Consider the following 26037-nt stretch of genomic DNA (forward strand, 5'->3'; position numbering starts at 1 on the left):
ATTGAGTTGGAATGTTGAAAGGGATTGCATTGAATCTGTAGACTGCTTTCAGCAAGATGGTCATTTTTACCATGTTAATCCTGCCAATCCATGAGCATAGGATATCTTTTCATCTTCTGAGATATTCTTCTATTTCTTTCTTCAGAGACTTGAAGTTCTTGTCATATAGATCTTTCACTTGCTTGGACAGAGTTACACCAAGATATTTTATGTTCTTTATGAAGGGTTTTGTTTCCCTAATTTAATTCTCAACCTGTTTATCATTTGAGTATAGGAAGGCTACTAGTTTATTTGAGTTAATTTACTATCCAGCCACTTTGCTGAAGTTGTTTCTTAGCTGTAGAGGTTATCTGGTGGAGTTTTGGGGGTCACTTAAATATAATATCATATCATCTGAAAATACTGATAGTTTGACTTCTTCCTCTCCAATTTTTCCCTTTGACATCCTTTTGTTGTCTAATTGCTCTGGCTAGGGCGTTGAGTACTATATTGAATAGGTAGGGAGAGAGTGGGGACCTTTGTCTAGTCTCTGATTTTAGTGGGATTGCTTCAAGATTCTCTTCATTTAATTTGATATTAGTTACTGGTTTGCTGTATATTGCTTTTACTATGTTCAGGTATGGACCTTCTTTCCAAGCCTTTTACCATGAAGGGGTATTGAATTTTGTCAAATGCTCTTTCAGCATCTAATGAGATGATCATGTGTTTTTTTCCCTTTGAGTTTGTTTATACAGTGGATTACTTTGATGGATTTTTAAATACTGAATCATCCCTGCATCCCTGGTATGAAGTCATTTGATCATGATTGATGATCCTTTTGATATGTTCCTGGATTTGGTTTGCAAGAATTTTATTGATTTTATTTTATTTTACATCGATATTCATAAGGGAAACTGATCTGAAGTTCTCTTTCTTTGTTGTGCCTTTCTGTGGTTTAGGTATAAAAGTAATTGTGGCTTCATAGAACAAATTGGGCAGTGTTTCTTCAGTTTCTATTTTGTGGAATAGTTTGAAGAGTATTTGTATTGGATCTTCTTTGAAGGTCTAATACAATTCTGCACTAAACCCATCTGATCATGGGCTTTTTGTGCTTGGGACACTTTTAATGACTGTTTCTATTACTTTAGGTCTTATGTGACTGTTTAGATGGTTTATCTGATTCTTATTTAACTTCAGTACCTGGTATCTGTCTAGAGAGTTGTCCATTTTTTCGAGATTATCCAGTTTTGTTGAGTATAAGATTTTGCAGTAGGTTATGATGATTTTTTGAATTTCCTCAGTTTCTGTTGTTATGCCTACCTTTTCATTTCGGGTTTTGTTAGTTTGGATATTGTCTCTGTGCCCTCTGGTTAGTCTACCTAAGGGTTTATCTATCTTGTTGTTTTCTCAAATAACCAGCTCCTGGTTTGGTTGATTCTTTGTATAGTTCTTTTTGTTTCCACTTGGTTGATTTCAATCCTGAGTTTGATTATTTCCTGCCATCTACTCCTCTTGGGTGAATTTGCTTCCTTTTGTTCTAGAACTTTTAGGTGTGCTATCAAGCTGCTAGTGTATGCTCTCTCTAGGTTTGTTTTTTGTTGGTGGTGGTTTTTTTTTTTTTTTTTTTTTTTTTTGGCAGCACTCAGAGCTATGAGTTTTCCTCTTAGCACTGCTGTCATTGTGTCCCATAAATTTGGGTGCATTGTGCCTTCATTTTCATTAAATTCTAAAAAGTCTTTTATTTCTTTCTTTATTTCTTCCTTGACTAAGTTAGCACTGGGTAGGGCATTGTTCATCTTCCATCTATATATGGGCTTTCTATTGTTTCTGTTGTTATTGAAGACTAGCCTTAGTCTGTGGTTGATCTGATAGAATGCATGAGATAATTCAAACCTTCTTATAAATGTTGAGGCCTGTTTTGTGACCAATTATATGATCAGTTTTGGAAAAGGTACTCATAGGTTCTGAGAAGAAGGTATATTCTTTTTTAAGGATGAAATGTTTTATAGATATCTGTTAAAATATTTGGCCCGTAACTTGTTATTTTCACTGTATCTCTCTTTAGTTTCTGTTTCCATGATCTGTCCACTAATGAGAGTGGGATGTTGACATCTCCCACCATTATTGTGTGAGGTGCAATGTGTGCTCTGAGCTTCGATAAAATTTCCTTGGGAGGCAGAGGCAGAAAGATTTCTGCGTTCATGGCCAGCCTGGTCTAAAAAGTGATTTCCAGAACATTCAGGGCTATACAGAGAAACCCTGTCTTGAAAATCCAAAAAAAAAAAAAAATCTATTATGAATGTGGGTGCTCTTGCATTTGTAGAACAGATGTTCAAAATTGAGAGTTCATCTTGATAGATTTTTTTCCTTTGACAAATATGAAGTGTCTTTCCATGTCTTTTTTGATAACTTTTGGTTGAAAGTCAATTTTATTTTATATTAGAATGGCTACTCCAAGCTTGGCAGTGGTGGCGCACGCCTTTAATCCCAGCACTTGGGAGGCAGACACAGGCGGATTTCTGAGTTCGAGGCCAGCCTGTTCTACAAAGTGAGTTCCGTGACAGCCAGGGCTATACAGAGAAACCCTGTCTCAAAGAAAAACAAAAAACAAAAAACAAACAAACAAAAAATAATGGCTACTCCAGCTTGTTCCTTGGGAGCATTTGCTTGGAAAAAAAATTTCCCAGGCTCTGGAGGTGGTATCTTTCTTTGTCAACAAGATGTGTTTCTTCTATGCAGCAAAATACTGGGTCCTGTTTATGTATCCAGTCTGTTAGTATTTGTCTTTTTATTGGGGAATTGAGTCTATTGAGGTCTACTGATATTAAGGACCAGTGATTGGTGCCTCCTGTTATTTTTGTTGTTAGAGGTAGAATTGCGTTTATGTGGAATTAGTTTTTTCTATAATTTTGTTGAAGATATTTGCTGGCCCTTTAAGTTGGGAATCTTCTCTCTTTTCTATACCTATTATCCTCAGGTTTGATCTTCTGATTATGTCCTGGATTTCCTGAATATTTGGGGTTATGAACTTTTTGCATTTTCTTTGACTGTTGTGTCAATGTTTTCTATGGTATCTTCTGCACCTGAGATTCTCTCTTCTCCTTTGTATTCTGTTGCTGATGCTTCCATCTATGACTCCTGATCTCTTTCCTTGGTTTTCTATCTCCAGGGTTGTTAGTTGTTTGTGGTTCTTTGCTTTGGGGTGGAATCCTGTGAAATTTCCTCACTTCTATGTTACTATGCCAACAGAATTGCTATAATTTAGTCTTCTTTATGGTGCCATTTCTAAGAGATTGTTTCACAGAAGAATTTTTGTTATTCTCACAAATATATTCCTCTGAAAATCCACAATGTATAGATATGTTGGGCAGAAATTATCTAGAGCTTAAACAAGTGCAATGTAAAGCTTTTTCTGCAAGTCTTTTCCTCAAGAAACATTTAATCTGAACAATTCAATTTCTCTTTCAATACTAGGTTTTAATTCTCTTTCTCTGGTCTCAAACACATTATTTTTGTTTAAACCTCTGCTTTGTTCCATCATCTTTAACCCATATGGGCTCTGAGTAATCTGGCAAGCCCTTGTTTCTCCTTTATTCAAAGGAATGGGAGAGTGTCTGCTGAGAGTGCCTGTGTATGGGGGATTAGAATTAAAAAGGTATGGGACACCAATTTGTAAAAAGGTAAGTGGCAGGCAATAGAAAAATCTACTTATCCCTTTCGTAAAAAAAAAGTCAAAGCGGCATGTGACAAAGAATAATGTGACAGGAGGAAAAGAGATAGGAAATAATGTGGACAAAATGTGTCCTGTCATTTAGCACACTATGCCCTGACTAGGGCTATGTGGACTTCCATCATCTCTATGGTAGGCTGTGACTCAAGTCTCTAAACTCAGGCTGGAGAAATTGTTCAGCAGTTGAGAGCATGTATTATCTTTGCAGAGGGCCTGATTTTGGCTCCCAGAATTCATGTTGAGAGACTCTCACAACTGCCTGTAAGTCTAGCTCCAGGGGAATCCTATGCTCTCTTCTGGCTTCAGTGAGTACCTACACTCATGCACATATACACTTACATGCGCAGATACAGAATTATGCATTCATAAATGTATTTTTATTTTTTTAAAATATCACTCTTCCTGAGTGTAAGTATAATGAAACCCTGATACAATAAATGAAACATTAGGTTGTCCTTACCCTTTTATAACCTTGTTAATTACACTCACTATGTTTCTTTCTTCTCTTTCCTCTCTCCAAATCCTTCTAATACTCCTCCCCACACTCCTTCAAATGTATGGCCCATGTTTTATCAATTATTATTACATACATATATGTACATTTACATATAGATTCTTAAATGTAATCTACCCAGTCAATAAACTGTTACTTGTATGTACATTTTTAAGACTGACTGTTGGTACCAGACAACTACTCATAAAATACATTTTAAATTAAAGTAACATACTATTTTGCTCCATCAAATACAGATTCCTTCAGCTTATCTTTCTTGCCCATCTTAGAACAACATTTCCCCATGAGATTTCTTACACTCATTGTGTCCATGGTGCAACGTATGAATGCTTATTTAATTAACTTATAAATATACATTTTCTTCCTATCCCTCCTACTTAACTACCCTCCCACCATCCCACAATCAAAGGACCTCTTCTTCTTTAACCACTGTTGTTAAATAGACATATAAACAAATAAATATTCATCCTTTGTCAAATCATCATATAACCATTGTTTTTTATTAAAAGAATTAGCTCATTTTTAACAGGCTTTGTCAGCACTTTTCAGAATTTTCATCTGTGCATCACGAGCAATATTTGTAAGTAATTCCCATCAACAAAATGTTTTATTGTGTTTCAAAATATTTCAATAACACAAGACTGTAACCTATAAACAGGAACAACATATAGAGCAAAAGCACATGTGTCTTAATAAGATTGCTATTTGCTGCCATTATTCTATCTTTATTTCTTTATTTCTTTTGTAGCTATATTATTCTATCTGTGCAAAAAAAAAAAGCCCTGTTTTAAGTGGTGCTATTAATGGTTACTGGACTAAATTCAACTTGCTTTCTCCAACCAAAACCTGCTTAGCATATGCTGAATATAATATTAGAATGATGTTTGTCATTTTATATATGTCTGGTGACTTCAAAATCGAGCTTTCTAAAAGATGTGTGCTTTTTTCCCTAATATATATTTGGATTTTTGCTAATCCTGTTTCTCTAGGTCTTGTTGTTACTTTTCTTTGGGCTGTGAGCCTGGACATTAGCCACCATCATGATAACATTGACGTGCCCAAACACAGCAAAAATAGCCTTAAGATGACCAGCTGAAGCTGTCTTCATTTTACTAATTATCTCATCAAATTATGCTAATACTTTCAAATAGAAACTAGCTTTTCAAGCACAGGACATTATATAGTGATTTGTTAAATGATGTTTTTTTCTACCATTCTATACCATGACTATTTGAAATAAAGTATCTATGATTTAAAAATACTTTATTCTAAATGGTACAGTCTGAGAAGGCAGAAAGCAGGAAAGATAAGATTTCATCATTGCCACTTTGATGCATTGCTTTTTCCACTCAAATCTATTATCTATCTATCTATCTATCTATCTATCTATCTATCTATCTATCTATCTATATCTCTTCTGTCTCTCTCTTAATATATTAGCAGCATAAACATGGCATTGTTTTACATTCATTTATGTCACATATGTCATATACCACTTAACACTATATGTAAAATTTCCCATAATGCCTATAAATTCTTCAATCAAGATCCTCGACATGAAAGGAACATCTATTACATCTCTAGAACAGAACTCATAATCTTGGAAAATATAGGGACAAAGATGGAGCAGAGAGTGAAAAAATAGCTGACCAATGACCAAACCAACTTGAAACTCATCCTATGGACAGACACCAATCCTTGACACTATTACAAAGCCATGTTGTGCTTGCAGACAGGAGTGTAGTATAGCTATCCTCTCAGAGGCTGTAGCCAGTAGACAGATGCAGATACCCACTGCTAAACATTGTACAGATGACAGGAACCCCTATGGAAGAGTTAGGAGAAGGAAATAGCAACCTCATAGGAAGACCAACAGTGTCAACTAACCTGGAACCCTGGGAGCTCCCAGAGAATCAGCTACTAACCAAAGAGCATACATAGGCTGGTCCAAGACTCTGGGCACATATGCAAAAGAGGACTGCCTTATCTGGTCTCCTGCAAAGTCTTGATGCACCAGTATGGGTGGATATGGAAAGGGCATGCTCTCAGAGGTGAAAGGGAGGGGGACAGGAAAAGGAATCCTTTGAGATGGGACCAAGAAGTGAGGCAGCATTTGGGATGTAAATACATAAATAAATTAAAAAAAAAACAGCTTATTAGAGAGAGAGACATCTAACAGATACAACAAAGGCCTCACCGATACCACAAAATTCTCCGGGCTGGGATCCTTCTGGGCTTCTCAGATGGAGGAAAGGAGACAATGAATTTGTATTTCTACAATGCCCTGACTCCTTGTGATTATAGACTCCCTAGGAATATAACCTCTGAGAAAGTTTCCCCTGAACATGACTTTTGAAAGAACCCAGGTTAACCTATCAGCACTGATCTAATATATATCTGGCCACTTTCCAATAACTCTCTGTATACTAGAGAGAAATCTGAGAACCTACAGTGTTACGCATATATCCAGCCATTTGTGACACTCTACTTGTTTTGCATAACAAGCTCATCCCTTCCATAATAGCAACCACAGTGCTTTTACTTTTTCTTTTCTTTTCTTTTCTTTTCTTTTTTCTACATTGGAATTTTGAAAAGAAGAATGTTGTACACAACTCAGTTTTCACTAAAGTTACTGGTCTCAAAGACTTTCCTTCTTGCTATGTATTTGCCCAAAGACAAGGGAAATGAGCTCCCAGATCAAGTGAACATACCACATATCATGAGTCAACTTTCAGATACCCCCAACCCACTTTTTTCAATTTTCTTGTTCCTATAAGTTCCAAGTCTAAATGTAGATGGAAGATTAAGGTGATTTATGCCCCAAGATATGAATGTTACTTTGGCTCCCATGTTCAATTGCCCTTGAAATGGCCTTGTAACTCTCTTATTCCAGTGTACTTTGATCCAAATAAACGGCAGTGGGTCTATATAAAAATGGAGTTCTCAATTAGATTGTATAGAGTCTCTTTGGCATATACAGGATCTCCAAAACTAGAAAAACTGGGCATGATTATGTAAATCCTTTAAATCCAACACAGAGGACATGGAAACAGGAGGAGCAAAAGTCACTCTTAGCTATAGTACAAGCTTGAGGCTAGCCTGGGTTAAGTGAGACCCTCATCAAAAAATTTAAAAGCAATGAAACAATTCTCTTGTGCTTCATGCTCTTCTGGGTATAAATCTGCACGTTTTACTTTGTATATTTGAACTCTGAAGACTGGTCCAGGTTAGAAATGAGGCATGGTATTCAAACATTTATTGAATTCAGTCTTTCCCTTGTGAATTTTGTTTTGTTGAATATTTCAAATGAAACCTTTTTCTCTTTTCATGTGTATTTTTCTGTTTATAAATGTGTATTTTTGTATAAAAGTGTTTTATGTGAAGCACTCATGTGAAGGAAGTACACATGAGTGCTTGCTATGTTGAGGCCAGAGTTCAACAGCATACCTTTTTAAATTGGTTTTCAATTCATTGTGTGGGTTAGCATGTGTGCATGCATGAATATGTGTGTTGGTATACACGCATATGCACACACCTGCATGTGACAATGGAGATCATCAAATGTCCCTTATAACTGTCTTCTTTATTTTTTTCCCAAAGATCTCTCATTGAACATGGAGTTTGTTGTTTTCTCAGATAAGCTGCAGGCCAGCAAGCACAAGAGAGTCTCTTGTCTCCACTCTCTCTTAACTCCTTGCCCCACTGCACTAAGTTATAGGTAGGTATAAACATGCCTCACTTTTTCCATGGGTGCTAAAGGTCCTCAGTTCTGAACAGTCAGTTCTTTTACACACTGAGCCACAACTCTGGCCCATTCAACTTATTTTTTGAGACAAGATCTCTCACTGAATTTGGAGACTTTCCAGGCATTGCACCTTCATTTTTACATGGGCTCTGAGTATCCACACTCAGGTCATATATGGTGAAGGGAAGCGTACCCTGTCCCTCTTAAGAGAGGCTTTATGTTTACTAAACTTATCTGAGAGTTGATAAAGTATTCCATTTACCCACATTACTGCTTCTTACAAATGAAAATGATATTCTCAGCTTTAGAGTCTGAGTTCTATCTGCTCAGATTGACTTATCAAGAATTTTTAATGTCTCTTAAAATTTTGAGAATAAGTATATTTCATATTTCACCCCATAAGGAAATATACCCTAAAAGCTCATGCTTATCAGAGAACATCAACTTCTTCATCCTTATCTTCACTTTCATCTTACTGTTATGAGTCAGAAAAATAAGCATCACCTATTTGACTTTCCTACAGCTCCATTTGTCACACTGCAAGATAGATGTGTATGATGTTACTACTGAAAGAGATAATGTACTATCTTTCTATTATTTTATGATTACATGTACATGTTCAATTATCTAAATTGTTTATGTTTAATAAAATAATCACATAATCATTATGGTATACAGCACAGAAGATTGTGAACACAAATATGGAATTGAAGATGTAGATGTATTAAAAAGGAGTCAGAGACAAATTGAAAGGAAAGAACAAAGCTGGGCATGGTGGCGCACACCTTTAATCCCAGCACTTGTGAGGCAGAGGCAGGCAGATTTCTGAGTTCAAGGCCAGCCTGGTCTACAAAGTGAGTTTCAGGACAGCCAGGGCTATACAGAGAAACCCTGTCTCAAAAAAACAAAAACAAAAAAACAACAGAAGAACAATGAAATTGTTTCCTTAAGTAGCTCATGAATTCAATTTAGTTTATGTAAAGGGTTCTAGAAAACATTCATGTTCAGAGGCATGTTTATAAAACAGGGACATGAAAAGTTAGTCTTAAAAGTTAGCACAGAAGCTAGACTTTGTTGATAGACAGACTTCTTCTCAAAAGCAGTAGATGACAACTATGAAATACTGATTTCAAAGGGAAATCCATTTGAATGTATGTTTGTGTATATGTTATTTTGAACATTTTATATATATAAACATTTTACACATATATATAATTGAGAATATATGTAAGGAAATAATATATATTATTAATATATAATGTATATAATACATATAATATATAATATACATATACATATATTACTGAGAATAGGCCTTATTCATACAATATATTCTGATTACAGTTTTCCTGCTCCCTTCCCCTCCCAGATTCTCCCAGAATAAACTCCCATCTAGATCCATACCCTGTCTGTCTCTGGTAAAAGAACAAAATAGGCATAGGTATTATAAAAATCAGAATATGACAAAAAAAAAAACAAACAGGATAAAGGAGCTTAAGAAAAAGCATAAGATACATATAGACACAGAAATATACATCTTTGCACACACGGTCAGATGGACTGGCTCAAGCCTATAAATATAGCACTTGAGAGAAAGATGCAACAGAATTGGCACTAGTCTGAGCACAGCCTGTGCTACTTGTAGTGACTTAGATTGAACCAGTAAAACCAAAGAAACTTTTATAAAGAAAAAAACAGAACACCATTCAGAAAACAATTAAGATTGAGTCAAGATTGTCCTTTTCTGAAGAGGAACTAAAACGAATGTGGGAGAGAGGGGTAGCTCGGGGGAAGCTAGGAGAAGTGAACAGAGGGAAACTGTAGTGGGCTGTATTGTATAAGAGAAGAATCTGTTTTCAATTTTAAAAGTTAAAAAAAATAAAACAAATTGATATTTGACATTAGAGAGAGATAAAGAGAATACACAAATTCAAATAAATTAAAAACCTGAATAAAGGGTAGAATAGACTGTTCTTGGCTTTACAGATGGCTTTCCCATCATGACATTAAGTGGATTGTCCACAGTGTACTATAAATGCCATCTCTTGCATATTTATATGCCTAAATATGTTCAAGTATTAAAAGTATAAGGAAAATACTAAGCAGGCATTTATAGCAATACTATGAAATCTCCAATCACTGTTTTGACTGTTGCCTTCTGCTCCTTAGTGCAGCCTTTCTGCATTGTAGTTGCTGCTTTTCTTTACATTTCGTATTCCTGACTTCAGAGTTAAGTACTTGCTCACCTAGTGTTGCACTCGCCTTTCTTATTATACATGCAATGCAAAAGCACACAGTTTGGTGCTTAACCAATTTTTTCTTTAATAAAGGATACTTATTTGAAAAAAAGATAAAATGAAAGAAAAAAAGAAAAAACACTGCCCTGGACCTCTCTTTTCTTTTTTCACTCTCTATCTTAGTCCAGTTCAGGTTTTCTCTTCCTTCAGTCCTGGGCTCAGATTCTATGTTGTACAGATTCTTCGTTTAATCCAGCTTTCTCTGACCTTCAGACTTGAATAAAAACTACTCTGTCAACTTTCTGATTCTCAAATTTGTCTGCATGTCCCAGTTTCTCCCAGACTCATTCTGTTTTTCTCACTATACCTATTCCATGAAATTGGTTCCAGTTCTCTAGAACCAAGAATACAACTTTCTGGAAACAATCTTAAAGATTTAGAGGAATTAATAATTTAAAATTAATAGCATTTTAATTGACATTTCAAAAGATTTTAATTAAGTTATCGGGAGAGTTTAAAAAAACTCAAAAATATTGAGTATTGAGTATCTCTGGGGAAATAGTTGTGCCTGCTCCCCAAGCATGAGGATGCGAGTTGAGACCTTCAGGATGTATCTACAAGCCCAGCATGGTGAGAGGCATTTAAAACTTCAGCTCTGAGAGTATAGAAACAAGTGCATCACTGATGCTCATTGACTAACCAGCCTATCATTATGTGTTCCAGATTCAATACGACAGCCTTGCTCAAATAATAAAGTCAAGAGCTGTGGAGAAATAAATCAGCATCAACCTTTGGGCTCCATTGTACACACACCCATATTAACACACATGTGCACCACAGAAAAGGGGAGAGAATTTGGATGATTTACTTCTTGTCCTTTTATACTCAAAATGTTAGGAAGTATTATCATTTGGAGATCAAAGTTATTTGTGGAATGTTGTATTGATTGCAGCATAGCTATTACAAAGAAATACTGTGCTAATATAGATAAATAGAAATTGCTTACAAGTAGAAATTACTTACAAATTATGCAAAGTTAGTTAGGTACAAAATGGTAATTAAGACATGGAAGGATTGTAGGAATTAGGTATTTACTCCTTTGTACTTAAATATAGAAATTGAAGTTCCTTTAAAATTATCTAATTATTACCTCTTCCTTTCATGAACATAAGCAAAATTTTTCTTAAAAGGGTGATTGAAGAGTCACCAAAGTTACTCCACTGTTTAGCACTGTGAAAGACTGCTACTTCTTCCTGATGTCACAGGGATGTCTTGCTTCTTCATTTGCAACAGTGAGCATCCATTATTTCAGTATAGCAAAGAGAATGCCATAGACAACATGTATACTACTTCCAAATCTGACTTGTGGGATCTGTGACTGTTTTTGCTGTTGTTGTTTTCGTTCAAGTTTAAGCAACTTACAAGGCCAATGAATGAAACTGAGCAGTCACTGAAAAGCTCATGCAGAAGGTGGCCATCAATGAGGAAGAAGAAATCCAGGTCATTGACTTAGGAGCAGCACCATCTGCTGATCACAAATGCCTACAGAATTCGTGTAAGAGACAGCTGATATATGTACACAGGTTTGTCAGTTTAGAATAGCCAGCATTCAGGTAAGTGCCTTTCTCTCATTTATCAATTCATTTGATTGTGGGATTTTAAAATGCAACCCACTTCAGACTACAGAAACACCACATGATTAGGTGTGCATCAAACATTTTCCAGGAAAAGCTCCAAGAAGGCATTCCTTTTATGACTGTATCATGGCATCTTCAGTTGTAGAAAAGAAAGATAGGCACTTTGGGGGAAAATAGCTCTCAGAACAGTGACAGTGAGAAATGGGGTATATTTTAACTTCAAGAACAACCTTAAGAGAACAGAACCAGAGTGGTCTTCGTCAACTAGGTAACAATCACCACCTCCAAGACTGTAGCAATATCATACCAGAATTTTAAATATAATGAAAATAAAATAGTACTTTAGTTGACATTTCAAAAGATTTTAATTAAGTTCCCAAGACATAAAAAAACTGAAAAGAAACATGGAGTATAAGTTTGAAGGCTAAGTGTGTAAGTCTTGTTACTACCTGCAGTTAGACCTGATGCCACTAAAATAGTAAAGTAATATTTAAAACTATATGGGGATGATCATAATTAGCACTGTACGTGTGTGTGTGCATGTCTCTGTGTGAACATGTTTGGGGATGCAGGCACACTGGTGCCACAGAGGATGGAGGTAGAGGACAGCATCTGGAATCATTCCTCACACTCACCTTCTCTGAGACAGAATCTCCTGTTTTCACCTAGTTAACTAGACACCAAACTTCCAGGGGTTCTCTCTTAAATTTCCCATATCTCTTCATAGCTCTAAACCACAGTGATCATGCTGTTCACCCAGCTTTTGTGTGGATTCTGGTGATTCTCCCATTCTGGTACTCATGTGCATAAAGCACTTTATCCACTGAGCCACCTCCCTAACCCCAGTGTCAGTAGCCAATGAGCTAATAACTAGCAGGTGATCTTCCTGAGATTGTCTCCCTCAGATTACTATAATCCACAACAGATTAGCTCCCATATGCAAGGACCAGGAGAAAATCATTTTAGGAAAAATTCCTGCTATTAATATTCTTTTCCTGTTAATATTATTAATATATGACAATCACTAGGTATTCGCACACCTCTTTTAGCATATCTCTGCAGATCTACGAAGATGTACTGTCTTGTAGTAATGTTATATAGACAAATATATGACATTTCAATTCTTTATGACGATTCTATAAGAATTTCTAAAATTATGTCAGTGTTTATTAAGCTCTTTTATAGTGGGACTGCTATTAGGTCTGTTCTGATAGTCAAAACTGCGATGAGAACTCTGTAACTCTCCCATGTGTCACCAGTTAATTGTTTCTAGATAGTGACTTTCTACTACTCTGAGCACATTCCAAGAGGTTGTAAAACAATTAACCAAAGGTCATAAGGAAGGAACTAACAATTTATTATAAGTGCTAAGACAGAAGATAAAATATTGACTGAGTTTATCTATACAAAACTTCAGTAATACCTTAGTTATGTTTTTTAACTCTTGATGAACCTGTGGAGCTGTGGCAGGTGATGAGTGTTTAGCCAGATAAATACTACTAATGGATATTCATGTAAACATGCACTGTTGTAAACTTCTTATTCGATTTATGATTTGATTTTATGTGTGAACTTGTGATGAATTTTTACCATGTGATCATGTATTCTAAAGATGTATAAGTGCTGAGGACAAAGAAAGGAGACAGAAGAATTTTCCCTTATCCTCTTTTTCCATTCATTCTGCTTTTTCACATTTTCTTAGAGAGCTTTTATAGGAAACTTTTACAACTTAAAAATAAATGCTAGAATCACTTTTCAATGTGTCCCTTTTTCTTCCTGTGATTTGTACTAGCGGGCTGAAATTTAGAACTGCATAATTCCTGCAAAGATAGAACAAAGGCTACATTACTTAATCCCTGACTGTTAGGCTACAGGAGTTAATCACCTGTAAAAGGCAGTGACTTTTAACCCTCAGAATAAGCAAGAAGGTTTTTAGACGTTTTTAAGAAGTTATCATCAGCATTCAGTATAGTCAGAGAGCTAGAATGTCCAGAGATCATCTGTCTTTAAAGCCACACCTAACTCCTACTCTGTGTCCTATTTCAAGCTGCTCTAGGTCTGGAGGTTCCTGGAACCCCAGCATTTTATAGTGTTAACTTGAAGATACTGATAAAAGTGAGGTTCTCCTTAAAGGAATATATGCCCAATGCATTCATGTGTATGCTAGAATGAGTAAAAGAGAAACTATACTCACTCATCTCTGTCCTCTGGCTCTAGAGATATCGAAAAACAGGCAAAGAAATGAAATTCAGAATAGCTCATTCAGTGCTTGAGTTCTTGGTAGATAATTGCTTTCTTTCCATTCATCAACACCTCAATGGTTCAGAAATAAAAGTATAATTTCTTTATTTCCTTTTTGTAGCTTCAATGGCTCAAGCATTTGAAGGTAAATGAAAAAAAAAAAAAAAACACCTCTGTCAATAGTTGAAAGAAGACAGGTATCTAGTTTTATTGATAACTACTACTATTCTTTTATTCATGAAATATGAATGAAGTAACTCTAAGCACACATCTTTGTATCTGTTCAAGTCTAACACCTATGTACCCACAACTAGGTGTATTGAACATATTTTTCTATTAAATGTAAGAAATGGATAACAGTTTTAATCCAGTAAAAAAATGTAGTGAACGCACACAGGCACACACACACGTATGTATATACAATAATGGTGTACTAGTGTCTTGACAACTCATTGAATTGAATTTATATATGTTCTATATACCTAATATCAGGTTTTAAAAGTAACCCATAACCTACATCTGAAAATTAAACCTTTAAGCCAAAATATATTCTCATCACAAAACTGAGAACCTTCAGTATTTCATTCATTTTGTTTTAGGCAAAGTAACAACTTACTGTAAGGAAGCATATTTATCTCAAACAGCTATACATAGATTAGGAAAATGTGACTTTCTTTATATTGCCCTTGTCACTGTTTCTCATTATGGTTCCATCTGTGCACACAAAATGTGGAAGTAAATATTCCTCCCACCAGGTTGTCTGAATGAATACAGATTATAAGGCTATGTGGTCGTTTTCAAGACAGGTGTCATTTCAGCACTGTTTAGTCAATGCCGTCTTATAATTCAAAAGTAGTTTGCAAGCAAGAGATATCCACTATTGTACAAATGCTGCATGCCTGAAAACTACTAGTAGGTTAGCAACCATCAGAAGGAACAAAGGTAAAGCAGCCTGTAGGTTTACTCTGAAGCTGTAAGTCCATCAACATCAATTGTTTTCCTTTTTCTATTCTTCCTTAGCCTCTTCAAACACGTGCATGCACACATGTGGCTTAATAGCTACCCACATTAACATGAATGATTTAAATGACTAAGTAAGCTAAATCCACAGTAAAGTTAATGGAACTCCTCCAATCACTGGCCTTCAACCATGATATTCCAAGTCATTAGCATGTACTATGATTTTGAAAAGATTCCTTGTGTAACTGGGCTTCCAAAGAGTCAGAAACAGGATGTGTAGTGGCAGTGCACACTACACATGAGTATTCCTTCTGCATGAATGATCAGAGCTCTCTGAGTTAGCAGAGTCCTTGAGTCAAATGAAAGGGCTAGTGAATTGACAAAATATTCTTTATTTTTTTCTCAAGTCCTACTTAATAAGGAATTTGGAGTATCTGGCACCATCTTGGGTACTTTACAATAGTCCTACATCTGAGTTTTATGTAGCAATCAAAGACCTATTGAGCCCCTTGACACAGCCAACCCCTTTGCTAGCCAACCTGTCTTGGATACATTATACAGTTGGAATTAGGGGATTCCAAGAAAACTGTGAAAGCAAAAGCACAAACCCAGCAGGATAGCACCAAGGAGAATAACAGACAAGAATATCTGAAAGGCAGCAAGAAGTACTTGGAGGAGGAGAATACATTTTAAAATTTTTATAAATTGGTTTTTCAATACTAAAGAAGTTTCCAAGAAAATATTAGATATAGAGAAATAAAATACATTTAAAAAGAACATCATCATTTCACTATGAATTCAAAGACTGAACTGTTCCAGCCATTCCAAACATTTTATGCTTTAATTGGCTTCCCAGGAAGGTACCTTAAGTCTCCAAGTCATATTCATTTAATCTTTCATTGATTTCCAATGAAACTTCCTGTTTCTATGACTACACTAATCAATCAGCTTCTTGTAAGTTGTCTTCTCTTTCTCTCCAAAGAAATCTGAATCTATTATTCCTTCAAACAAAGCTAATGGTGCCCATACTTATAAAGAAAATGCACTGTGTTGGGCAATAAATTTGATACCTTTTGTATTTTGAAAATGTTTGCTATTCTTTACAGACAAAGCATACAAAGCCTCCTTTGTACCAAAACTAAATGTCTTGTTAGTGTATAGTGGTAATTATTAAAGGTATCTTGGTAACTAACAAGAAAATCCCTTCATTCTCATGCTATATCCTAGGGAAATTAGTCAGTAGGCAATCAAGGAGGTTTTTTACTAGAGAACAGAAAATGGATCTGCCAGTGAACATCAATAAAGTACAAAAACATAGGACAGTTGTTTGTGACTTAATTAGAAATGAATCAATGTTCGTATGATGGACATTTCACTTATATTTAAATGTGAGGATTGGAGGCTACTTTAAGCTAGTTGATATCTCTTAGAATCAATCCAGGAGTCAACAATAATAACAGAAAACAACCCTTGGGAAAAGCATTGATGTGCAGATACAGATAACCTGGACTCAATACTACGTATCAACTGAATTATGTGACTAAGTGCCTTAAACTCACTGCAGTGAATAAACTTGATTGACTAAGGCATAGACTGGAATTTCTCAAGATCTGGTTTCTTATTCTTTGCCCCACATGTCTTCTTTTACTCAGAAAATCTTCCTAAAGTAAAAAAATGATCAAGGCATTCCTTTGCCCCAATTCCCTTCTATCTAGAGAGCCAAAAGGGTCTTTTGGTTAAATGGCATAGCTTGAAGTCTTCTATCCCAGCAATTCAAATCTTAGCCTTCCTTCCCGAGCTCATCTACCTCAATTCACTTCTTATTGCAGTCACATCGGAATGGATTCACTATATATTTGTAACTCTCACTAGTTCTGTGCTGTCCAAAGTATTTTCTGGATATCTCCTTTCCTAAAAGTCCCCTTTTGTCCTTGTCCCTTTAACAAATTTTGCACAATCTTCCAGGCCAACACTGTCTTCATAAACACCACCTTTTCAGCTATGGCTAGAGTGCCCACCTCATCAAATACAAAATACTAAACTGTCCCAAAGTAAATCATCTCACTCTTTTTTTTTTTCTGCCTTTCTAATTGAAAGAGTATGTTATTTATAACCACTGTGAAATTACATAGAAGCTGTTTATCTACAGGGAAGAAACATTAAAAATGTAGTTATTTATATACAAAATGAACCCCAAAATAGGGGGAAAAAGAGACTATTCAGATTCCAAACATCAATCAACTAGAGCTTCTCAGATTGAGGAATTACTGAATTTCCCAATTCTCAAATTTCTCAATTCTCAAACTTCTCAAAAAGGAAACAGTCCACACTGATAACGGAAAAATGCTCCCTGAAACTTCAGCTGATCCACACTGACTTTAGCTAAGATATCACCTGCTAGGTGTATAATAATACTTTAAATTGGTATAAAGACCTAGTGTGAGATTCAAGCAAGGTAAGTAATTTCACAAGTACTTGATGTGTGACGGGGCAGCCATCTGGATCTAGCTCTGCTTGGTGTCTGAGTATATCTATCCTGCATCCACCCTTACTTAAACTCTCTGGGTGGACCTATGCTATTTTCCATGTATCTTTATAAAGTAGGTGAGATCTTAACTCTATCCAGGTCACTCAAAATAGTGTGCTTCAACAACAAAAAAAAGTGAGCTGGTGATATAATGACACATTTTACAGATGACTCAGAGGGAGGGAAACAGACCCTCTTCAAAACAATGGCATCCATTAATTAAATGGAATTAAAATAAATGTCCCATTGTTCATTGGGCTTACTGGAACTCATTTTATTTTTTTCAACATATTAGAATATTATTTATATTCATCTAAGTAAAACTCACATTATAACAAAATTGCAGTATACTGTTGCTGAGTTACTAAACCGGTTTACATTTCTTAATGGCTATGATTGATTTAGTTGGTGGGACCTACTGCTTTGGTAGTAGTAGTGTTCTTATTACTGGTGGTACATGACAACCTATTTGAATATATCACAATGCTCATTAATAGTTTTATCCCTCAATAGTAAATGCAAGCTTAACTAGAGACTTAATTTTAAAAGTCAGATTTTGTTACTTCAGTCACAGTTATCTACTGATCAATCATAAACCCAGTTGTGTCACAATGAAAAACTTTTAGAAATCTTACGAAACAGACACAGGCATAAGTAGCAATCAGTTTGGACTGAAGATAATTTGAAGTTATAGCTCGGTGCCTCATGTGCTAGTTCGAATGAGATGTCTCCCTAAGGCTCAGATATCTGAATATTTGATCTCATTTGGTTGTTTGGTCATGTTTAGGAGGAGGTGTGATACTGGGGAGTCAAACTTTATTGAAAGTTTAAAGATTCATAATTTCATTTTCTCTCTCCTTGAGCTTGTGGTTCAACTTATGAGTTCTCAACTTTCTGCTCAAGTCACCTTGCCTCCACTCGTTCATCTCAGACATTTAACCCCCTGGGACTATAAACCCATATAAATTCTTTCTCCCATATGTGCCTCATTCATGGTGTTTTATCTCAGCAATAGAACAGAAACTCATACAGGGTATCAAACACATTCTCAAGAAGATATCTTTAATTTTAAGATTTCTGTTCTTTTAATAGAGTTGTGAATTAGGATATTTTTGGCCTGCTTACAAAGTGTACATTTTGGAGAAAATAGGTCACTGAGAAGCTTATAGAGAATGAAGAGAAGGAAATCCCATATGTACAGTAGAAACCTGTTCAGGGAATGCAGATCATTTCCCTCTTTAGCCACAAACACAGTTTTAATATGACTCTAATTCCTGCTGGGCTCACACCAAGTACTTAAAACACTTAAAGTTCTGACAATAGTCATAAGAATGAGAACTTCCCTCAAATCCCTATGCTGTTTGCTTTCCAACAATGACTTATGAAGTTATTAAAGGGACTCCCATCCTACACATGTTTGATGTAGTATGAGTTCCCCCATCATTTCCATAACTGAAGGCCTACTCCAGCTTTCATGCAAATAAAAATGAGACTCATGCTAAAGAGAAATAAGAATTTGGTGAAGTGAGCATTCATTTTATGTTTTGTGGTAGTTCAGGATAATCAGTTTTCTTCTCAAGTTGAGGAACACTTTATGGATCGCTGAAAATGGTGCAGAATACAAGGTAGGCACATTGCAGAGCATGCATTATGCTTGTCTTCTCTCAGTTCTTATTAACTGTCTCTGGAGAGTAACAAATAGATAAGACAGTGGCAAGGCTGACTCACTCACCAAGAGCAAGTCAGGACTCTTCCTTTAGGATAAAGCTATGTAGAGAAATATAAGTTTTTCTAAATGTGAACGAAGGCAATCTACAAACTTGAATTAAATTTGGTTAAGGTGTCCTGCAGCTGAAAGGAGTCACCCATTGTTAAAAGGTAAGTGGTCATCAATTTAACTGCCAGTAGACACCAGAAACAATCAAATGAGATACAGATTGTTTTGCTTTATTTACCATTTAAAGAAAGTGTAGCATTTTTCATTAGGGAATATTAAGTTATGATTTGTTATTTTAAAATAAAGACACTCTGATTGATAAAATGTTAACCTGAGAATGTCAAGAATGTGTGTTGGGGCTACAGGAAATAAATACTAATAATATCATTTTAGTGAACTTATAAATGTTCCAGCTCAAAAACCAATTCTACAAATTATGCAAGTAGAATACAGTAGAAAGAAAGAGAGCAGTAGGACATTCTAAGATTTAAAAAAAATAAAAACAAAAAAACAAAAAAAAACTTACCAAGAGCAGGATTATGCATGCATAATGATTATAATGATTTATTTTCCAATTTACAATTCCTAACAAGTTAAATAGTATTCCCAAGGAAGGTGTACCATTATTGCATAAATTGCATATCACAGCTCCCGTTTACCAACAAAGATATAAAATTCAATAACTTTAATTATGTCTAAAGAAATGTTTCAAAGCAAATATTTCTATACCTTAAAGAGCAGGAGAGTCATTGATGAATTTTAGTTAGCATGATTCTATCTCAAATTCACTAGTTTAATAGTCACTAAACAAAATTTTGTTAATTTGCTAACATAACAGAAAATAAAAATAAAACAACAACATCAACAACAAACAATCCTAAATACTACCACATCAAAACCAAAAAAGTAAAGGTGTATGTTCCAGGTAACAAGACAAAAATCTCTATTTAACCCTCATACTCATGTATAACTATAGGCCTTTCTATGACCACCTCAATTCCCAAATGACACAAAGACTATATTTATTTTTAAGTCTTGGCCTTATAATTAGGCATTGTTTCTCACTTGCTTATAACTCAACTATCCCATTTATACTAATCTAAGTCCTAACACATGGCTGGTTAATTATGTCTCCTTCCTTCCCAGCCTGCTGCTGCTTCTATGTTTGGCTGGCAAAACCACCCATGCCTGACCCCCAGAGTTCCTATCTTTTTTCAGAAGTCCTACCCTCTCCCCCCTGCCTTTTTTACAGGCCATCTGCTTTTTATTGAACCAATCAGAAGATGAGAGAGGGAGTGTTTAGAAAATAGGATGTGTCATATGAACAACATATGAAAAACAAAACCAAAGTTCAGTCTGCAGTCAACTCTGTGGGCACAGAAATCAACAAATAAATAACACAATGACAGTCTTTACAAAGTGCACAAAACCAGTCTTCAGCACTTATGTGTCCACATAAAGCAGGCACCTGCAAGAAATCACAGACCATCCCTATTAGAAGACCCACATCCTGTGTTCTCTTTGCTTGTTTGATCCTTATTTAATTATTTCCTCTACAACTTGTACTAAAAATCTATAAACTTTTGGTTTGGAGGTTTTATTACTTCATAAGATATCCGATATTCTAACAAATAAGGCAAGCACCATACAGGAGACAAAGAAACGATAGCAGTGGTGTACTCTTACCTGAAGACCTTCAATTGCGAGTCGCAGCATGTTTGGTGTAAGCTTAGAAGCTTGCTTGAAGGTGAAGTTACTCCAGTCTATGATCAAAACAAATCCATTTACTTGAAGCTCTGGATCTTCAATCATGGCTTCTAAGGAAAGTAAGATGGCACGCAAAATATCCACCAGTGTGTACCTATCAACAAGAGAGAAGTATTGAGATAAATCTAACAGCTACTATTCATAACCACTTGGATATAAATTATTGAGGCTTTATATTTGGGTGGAGTTTGGGGGAGTTGTTATTGCTTTTTTGTTTGATTTGACAAATTTTTAGCAAACTAAAGATTCTCTTTAAAAGACCTCGAGATTTGTTTAGGGAATGATTTTTTAAATTGGATTTTAAGAAGAGATTGACTTAAATGGACCATGAGAACAAAGTAGAAATTAGCAGGTAAGAGTTGTAGCAGTGAATCAACAGTTATGAGGGTTAAGTATGTACTTCACTTGCAGAAGAGCCAAATTCAATTCCCAGCACCCATGTCCAGTGGCTCACAACATTCTATAACTTTATTTCTAATGGAATCCAATGACACTGGCCCATAAGCTGCACTGATGTAACATACTGCTTACCACTAAAAAATATATACACAATTTAAAATAATAAAAATAATATTTAAGGAAAACACTACAGCTAATTTTCCTCTAGACCATTACATACTTTTCTAAAATCTCTTTTTAACTACCTCTAAAAGTAAGCATCACACTTTCCATTAAGGATTCCTCAGAATATGTGCACTTTGTTTGGTCATACAATTGCCATTCTATGTGTGAGAAGCATGCATCTGAGCAGTCACTCAACTGAGAATCAAACACAATCTGTAAATGTGTAAACCATGTATGGAAACTTTTTTATCATCCAATAAACATAACTATTTACATACCTTTTATATTCTATCAGTCATGGCAAATTATCAAGAGATACTTAGAGACACTAAGCTATGCAATGAGAAGCTTAGAAATTATACACATATGCAAGTGTACACATATATAAGTACATTGCCATTTTAGAGAAAGAAAAAAAAAAAACTAAGCATCTTCAGATTTTGTTGTCCATGTAGAATGCTTAAACCGATGCTCTAAGGACACTGACTAATGTCTTAGCAAAATAGTAAGTGCTGACACCTTCAGGACAGCACTTAAGGTTGAGAAAAGAACTCTAAAAATATGAGTTCAAAAATACATAATTTCTCAACTATGCAAAAATAAAAGAATGCAATATGAATTGTATAAGCTGTTTCATAGATCTAAAGAAAGAGAAGGCAGCTACAATGAGTCAGCCTGTCAGAAAGATACAAAAAGCCTGTCTGAAAGATACAAAGACAGGCAATACAAATGGACGCAGATTCCTGAGTTCAAGGTCATCCTGGGACACAGTGAGTAAAGGCCCAGGTATGGTAGGAATGGAATTTTGAGGACAGGCTCCCACCCAGCTAGCTTATTGTCAGTGCTTAACAGAGGCAGGCAGATCTCTGAATTCTTTGGCAATGTTAAAAGAAAATGTGTGTTTACTGTTTCCTAAGAATTAAGGGACTAGGGTCACAAGATGCTGATTCATAGGACAATGAAAAGGAAACCTGGAGTAAATAACTGGATTGATATGTAAAATAAAAGACTGTGCTTATCCAGATGAGCTATCCAGAGAATGTTTTAGAATAACAAGAGAGAACTGCTTAGAGAACTATCTTGAGCAGAACATAGATAGAGATGAGTTATCCAAAGAATATTTCACAATAGCAAGAAATAACTGCTTGAAAAAAAACTGTCTTGAGCAGAACATAGAGATCTCCAGAGAAAGAAGATCAGAGTAAAGGAAAGCAGAAGAGAGAGAAAGCAGGCTGGAAAGCTGTCTAGGGCAGAGCATGGGCCACTAGTTTGGAGCCATAATTTGACTTTGAGTTATTTGTTTTTACCACCCCCAGACATCCCTTCTCTTCAAGCCAAAGTGGTCCTTGGTAACATACCACAACAAAATAAAGGTGACATATGAAAAACCCATACTAAGGACATGCTAAATGAAGAGAAAAATGATGCAATCTTATTAAAATAGGAGCAAGATGGGCCTTTATTCACACTGTTGACATTCCTATTCAATAGAGTGTGCAAAATCTTAGCTCAAGCAATAAGGGAATAAGGAAACAAGTAAGAAACTAGTCAAAGTCTCTTTGTTTGCCCATTATTTAGTTCTAAATATTAAAAATAATAAGTAGATCAGGAAACGTCTAGAAGCTATTAAACTTTCAGCAAAGTAGAAGTATACAAAATTAAAAAGTGAACTGCTTTCATTCATAACACAAAAAGAAAACAAACAACAGACTCTCTTTCATTAGAAACAAATGGGCATCTAAGAAATAATAATAAAATAAACAAACCAGAATAAGATAAACCAGAAGAAGACCCAAAGAAAAAGCACAAGAAACATATAGATGCAAAGGACATGTGAAGACACAGGAATCCCAGAAAAACACAGAACCTGTAGCCACAATAGATATGCAAAGGACCTGTAAGATTTTGGTTTAGAGATGGGGACCATGTGTTCATTTTTTTTTTTTTTTCCAGTTCTAGAATTGTATCCTGTAGCTTCTGTGCATGCTGACTCAGTCTCTGGGAGTTGAAATGTGCATTATTCAAGCTGTTTTTAAAAGGTCTTGTTTCTGTGGTGTGTCCATCCCCTTGGCTCTGGATAAGAGGAGAGGTGAGGGAGGAACTGAGGGGAATAGAAAAAGGAGAAAACATAATCACAATATATTTTGAGAAAAAAAACTATTTTCAAAGAAAGGGAAATTTATTGAATAAAACTAACCAAGAAAAAAAGTTTAATTTTTGAAAGAAATTGAATTATAGTAAAGATAAATAGACCCCCTATGCTGACATAGTAGGAGAATTGACATTGTACAAATGACCAGCCTTCAAAAAAGCAATATACAGATTCAATGCGAATGTAGTCAAATTACCTATGCCTTTCTTCAGAGAACTGGAAAAAAGTCTTAAAATTCATATTTATAAACACAAAAGACCAGTATATCCATGCAATCCTAAGCAAAAAAATATATATAAGAAATTGCTGCAAGCATTACCATAACCAATCCATAGTCATGCCTAAAATAAAATAATAATAAAAGCAGTATAAGGTACTCATACCAAAATATTCGTGTATATAAAAGAAATAGAATAGAAAACCCATATTTAATTTCACCCAATTACGGCATCTGTTTTGTTTTGTTTCGTTTTGTTTTGTTTACAAAGAAGCCAAAAATACCAGAGAAAAGCATCTTCAAAAAATTGCGTTGGAGAAACTGGAAGCCTACATGTGTAAGCATTAAACTAGACCTTTATCGCTCACCTTTCACAAAAAATAACTCCAAATCAGCTTCTATACACCAAGAGGAACAGTCAGTCTAGTAAAAGTGCAGCTTACAGAATGGGGAGAAATCTTTCCCAACAATACATTGGACAAAGAATTAATACTGAAACTCACAGAGAGAAACACAAAACATCAAGAAGATAAACAGCTATCTCAAAAACAGACTATAAATCTGAGGAAAGGGGTCTGAAAAATGAAATACAAATAGCTAATAACCATTTTGAAAGTGTTAAACATCCTTAGCCCTCAAGAAAATACAAATTAAAATTATTTGGGGTTTTTATCTCTCCCATTACTGAATGATTTTCAAGATATCAAATGACAACCAAGGCTGGAAAAGAGTATAAAAAGAATGTTTATATATCATTGGTAGGAACATAAAGTGTTGTCTCAACTACGGAAATGAACATGGAAGTTTTTCAAAAGATTAGAAATGTAACTACATATATCACAGCTATTCCACTACTGATCATATGCCCAAAAAATTCTACTGCAATGATACCTGCTCAACCATATCCATTTTTCCACTATTCACAAAATAGTGAATAAATTTCTAGGAAATGCGATTATCCTAGAGGACCATAAACTAATGAATTGGCAAAGAAAATCTGCACAAAGAAGTTTTATTCAGCTGTAAAGGAAAATGAAATCATAAAATTTGCAGAAAAATGGATGTAACTGTAAAACTGAGTGAACTAACCTAGAACCAGGGAGATAAACACTGTTATCACACTTGCATATAAATCCTAGCTTCTAATCTTTAATTTTGTGTATTCAACTTGAGGTACAACCAGAAACCAGGAAACTAGAAAGATGCCATCTGTAGAGAGGAGAACATAGTAGAACATAGGTAATACAAGAAAAGGGGGAATCCCAGGGATGGGAAGGTTTAAGCAAGAAGGGAAATACCATATAAGAAAAAGCAGGGAGTGGGAGGAGGGCTGACCACATCAAAAGATGTATAAAATGGTCATATGGAATCTCTTATCTTGAAAATCAATTCAAAAGTACATTTTTAAATGAATTTGAAAGGTCATGTTCTACATGGCTGGATAGTGCTACTCCTATAAGCTTTAGGTTATTATTAAATAAAATCCCAATGTCAATGTTGAAATTCTCTCAGTGAACTAACTGTTGGTTAGAGAAACTCTGTGAGACAACAAAATTATGACAGTTCCTACCATTCCTTTGGCTGGCCTACCAGATTCTATAACAGCCTATTTAGATTGGAAGTGAGTTGGAAGCTTCTTTCCTGGTGACTAGATTTCATAGTACCAGAAAAAAACATGCATGGGACCAGAAGAGAAAAGGCATCAACAATGCACTGGTGACATACATGACTGGGGAAAATCAATTCCTGGAACATAAACCCAAAGAAAAACAATAGCTAGGGAAACAGCAGATTATAGGTCCTGGGGATCTACTTAATTCTTTCACTTAGCTAAACTGATGACATCACACTACCTTCCTATTGCTACTCCAAGGAATGAGAGAAAAAACATTCATTCCAGCCAATAGTTCTGAATACAGAGACTAATGGCTGCTCAGGGTGCTGAGGGTAAGTTTAAGTGCTCATTCTTGAACAAGATACTTCTACTATCTGCAATATAACCATCTACACTGTAACTCAGTGGAAAAAAGGTTTTTTCTAATCTTAGGAA

The 26037-nt window shown here is 35.3% G+C and overlaps 1 protein-coding gene across 2 annotated transcripts in view; it reads right to left on the reverse strand.

Moving 5' to 3' along the window:
* The window catches only part of LOC110326861 (clavesin-2), a 61865-nt gene that overhangs the window by 22638 nt on the left and 13190 nt on the right, over positions 1 to 26037 (reverse strand). For both annotated transcript variants that reach the window (XM_021205473.2, XM_029542426.1), the window contains exon 3: positions 20974 to 21148. In XM_021205473.2, coding sequence (XP_021061132.1) covers positions 20974 to 21148 — 175 coding nt within the window. The remainder of the gene's footprint in view (positions 1 to 20973; positions 21149 to 26037) is intronic.

Source organism: Mus pahari, chromosome 9, assembly GCF_900095145.1.
Source record: "Mus pahari chromosome 9, PAHARI_EIJ_v1.1, whole genome shotgun sequence".
Taxonomy (NCBI): domain Eukaryota; kingdom Metazoa; phylum Chordata; class Mammalia; order Rodentia; family Muridae; genus Mus; species Mus pahari.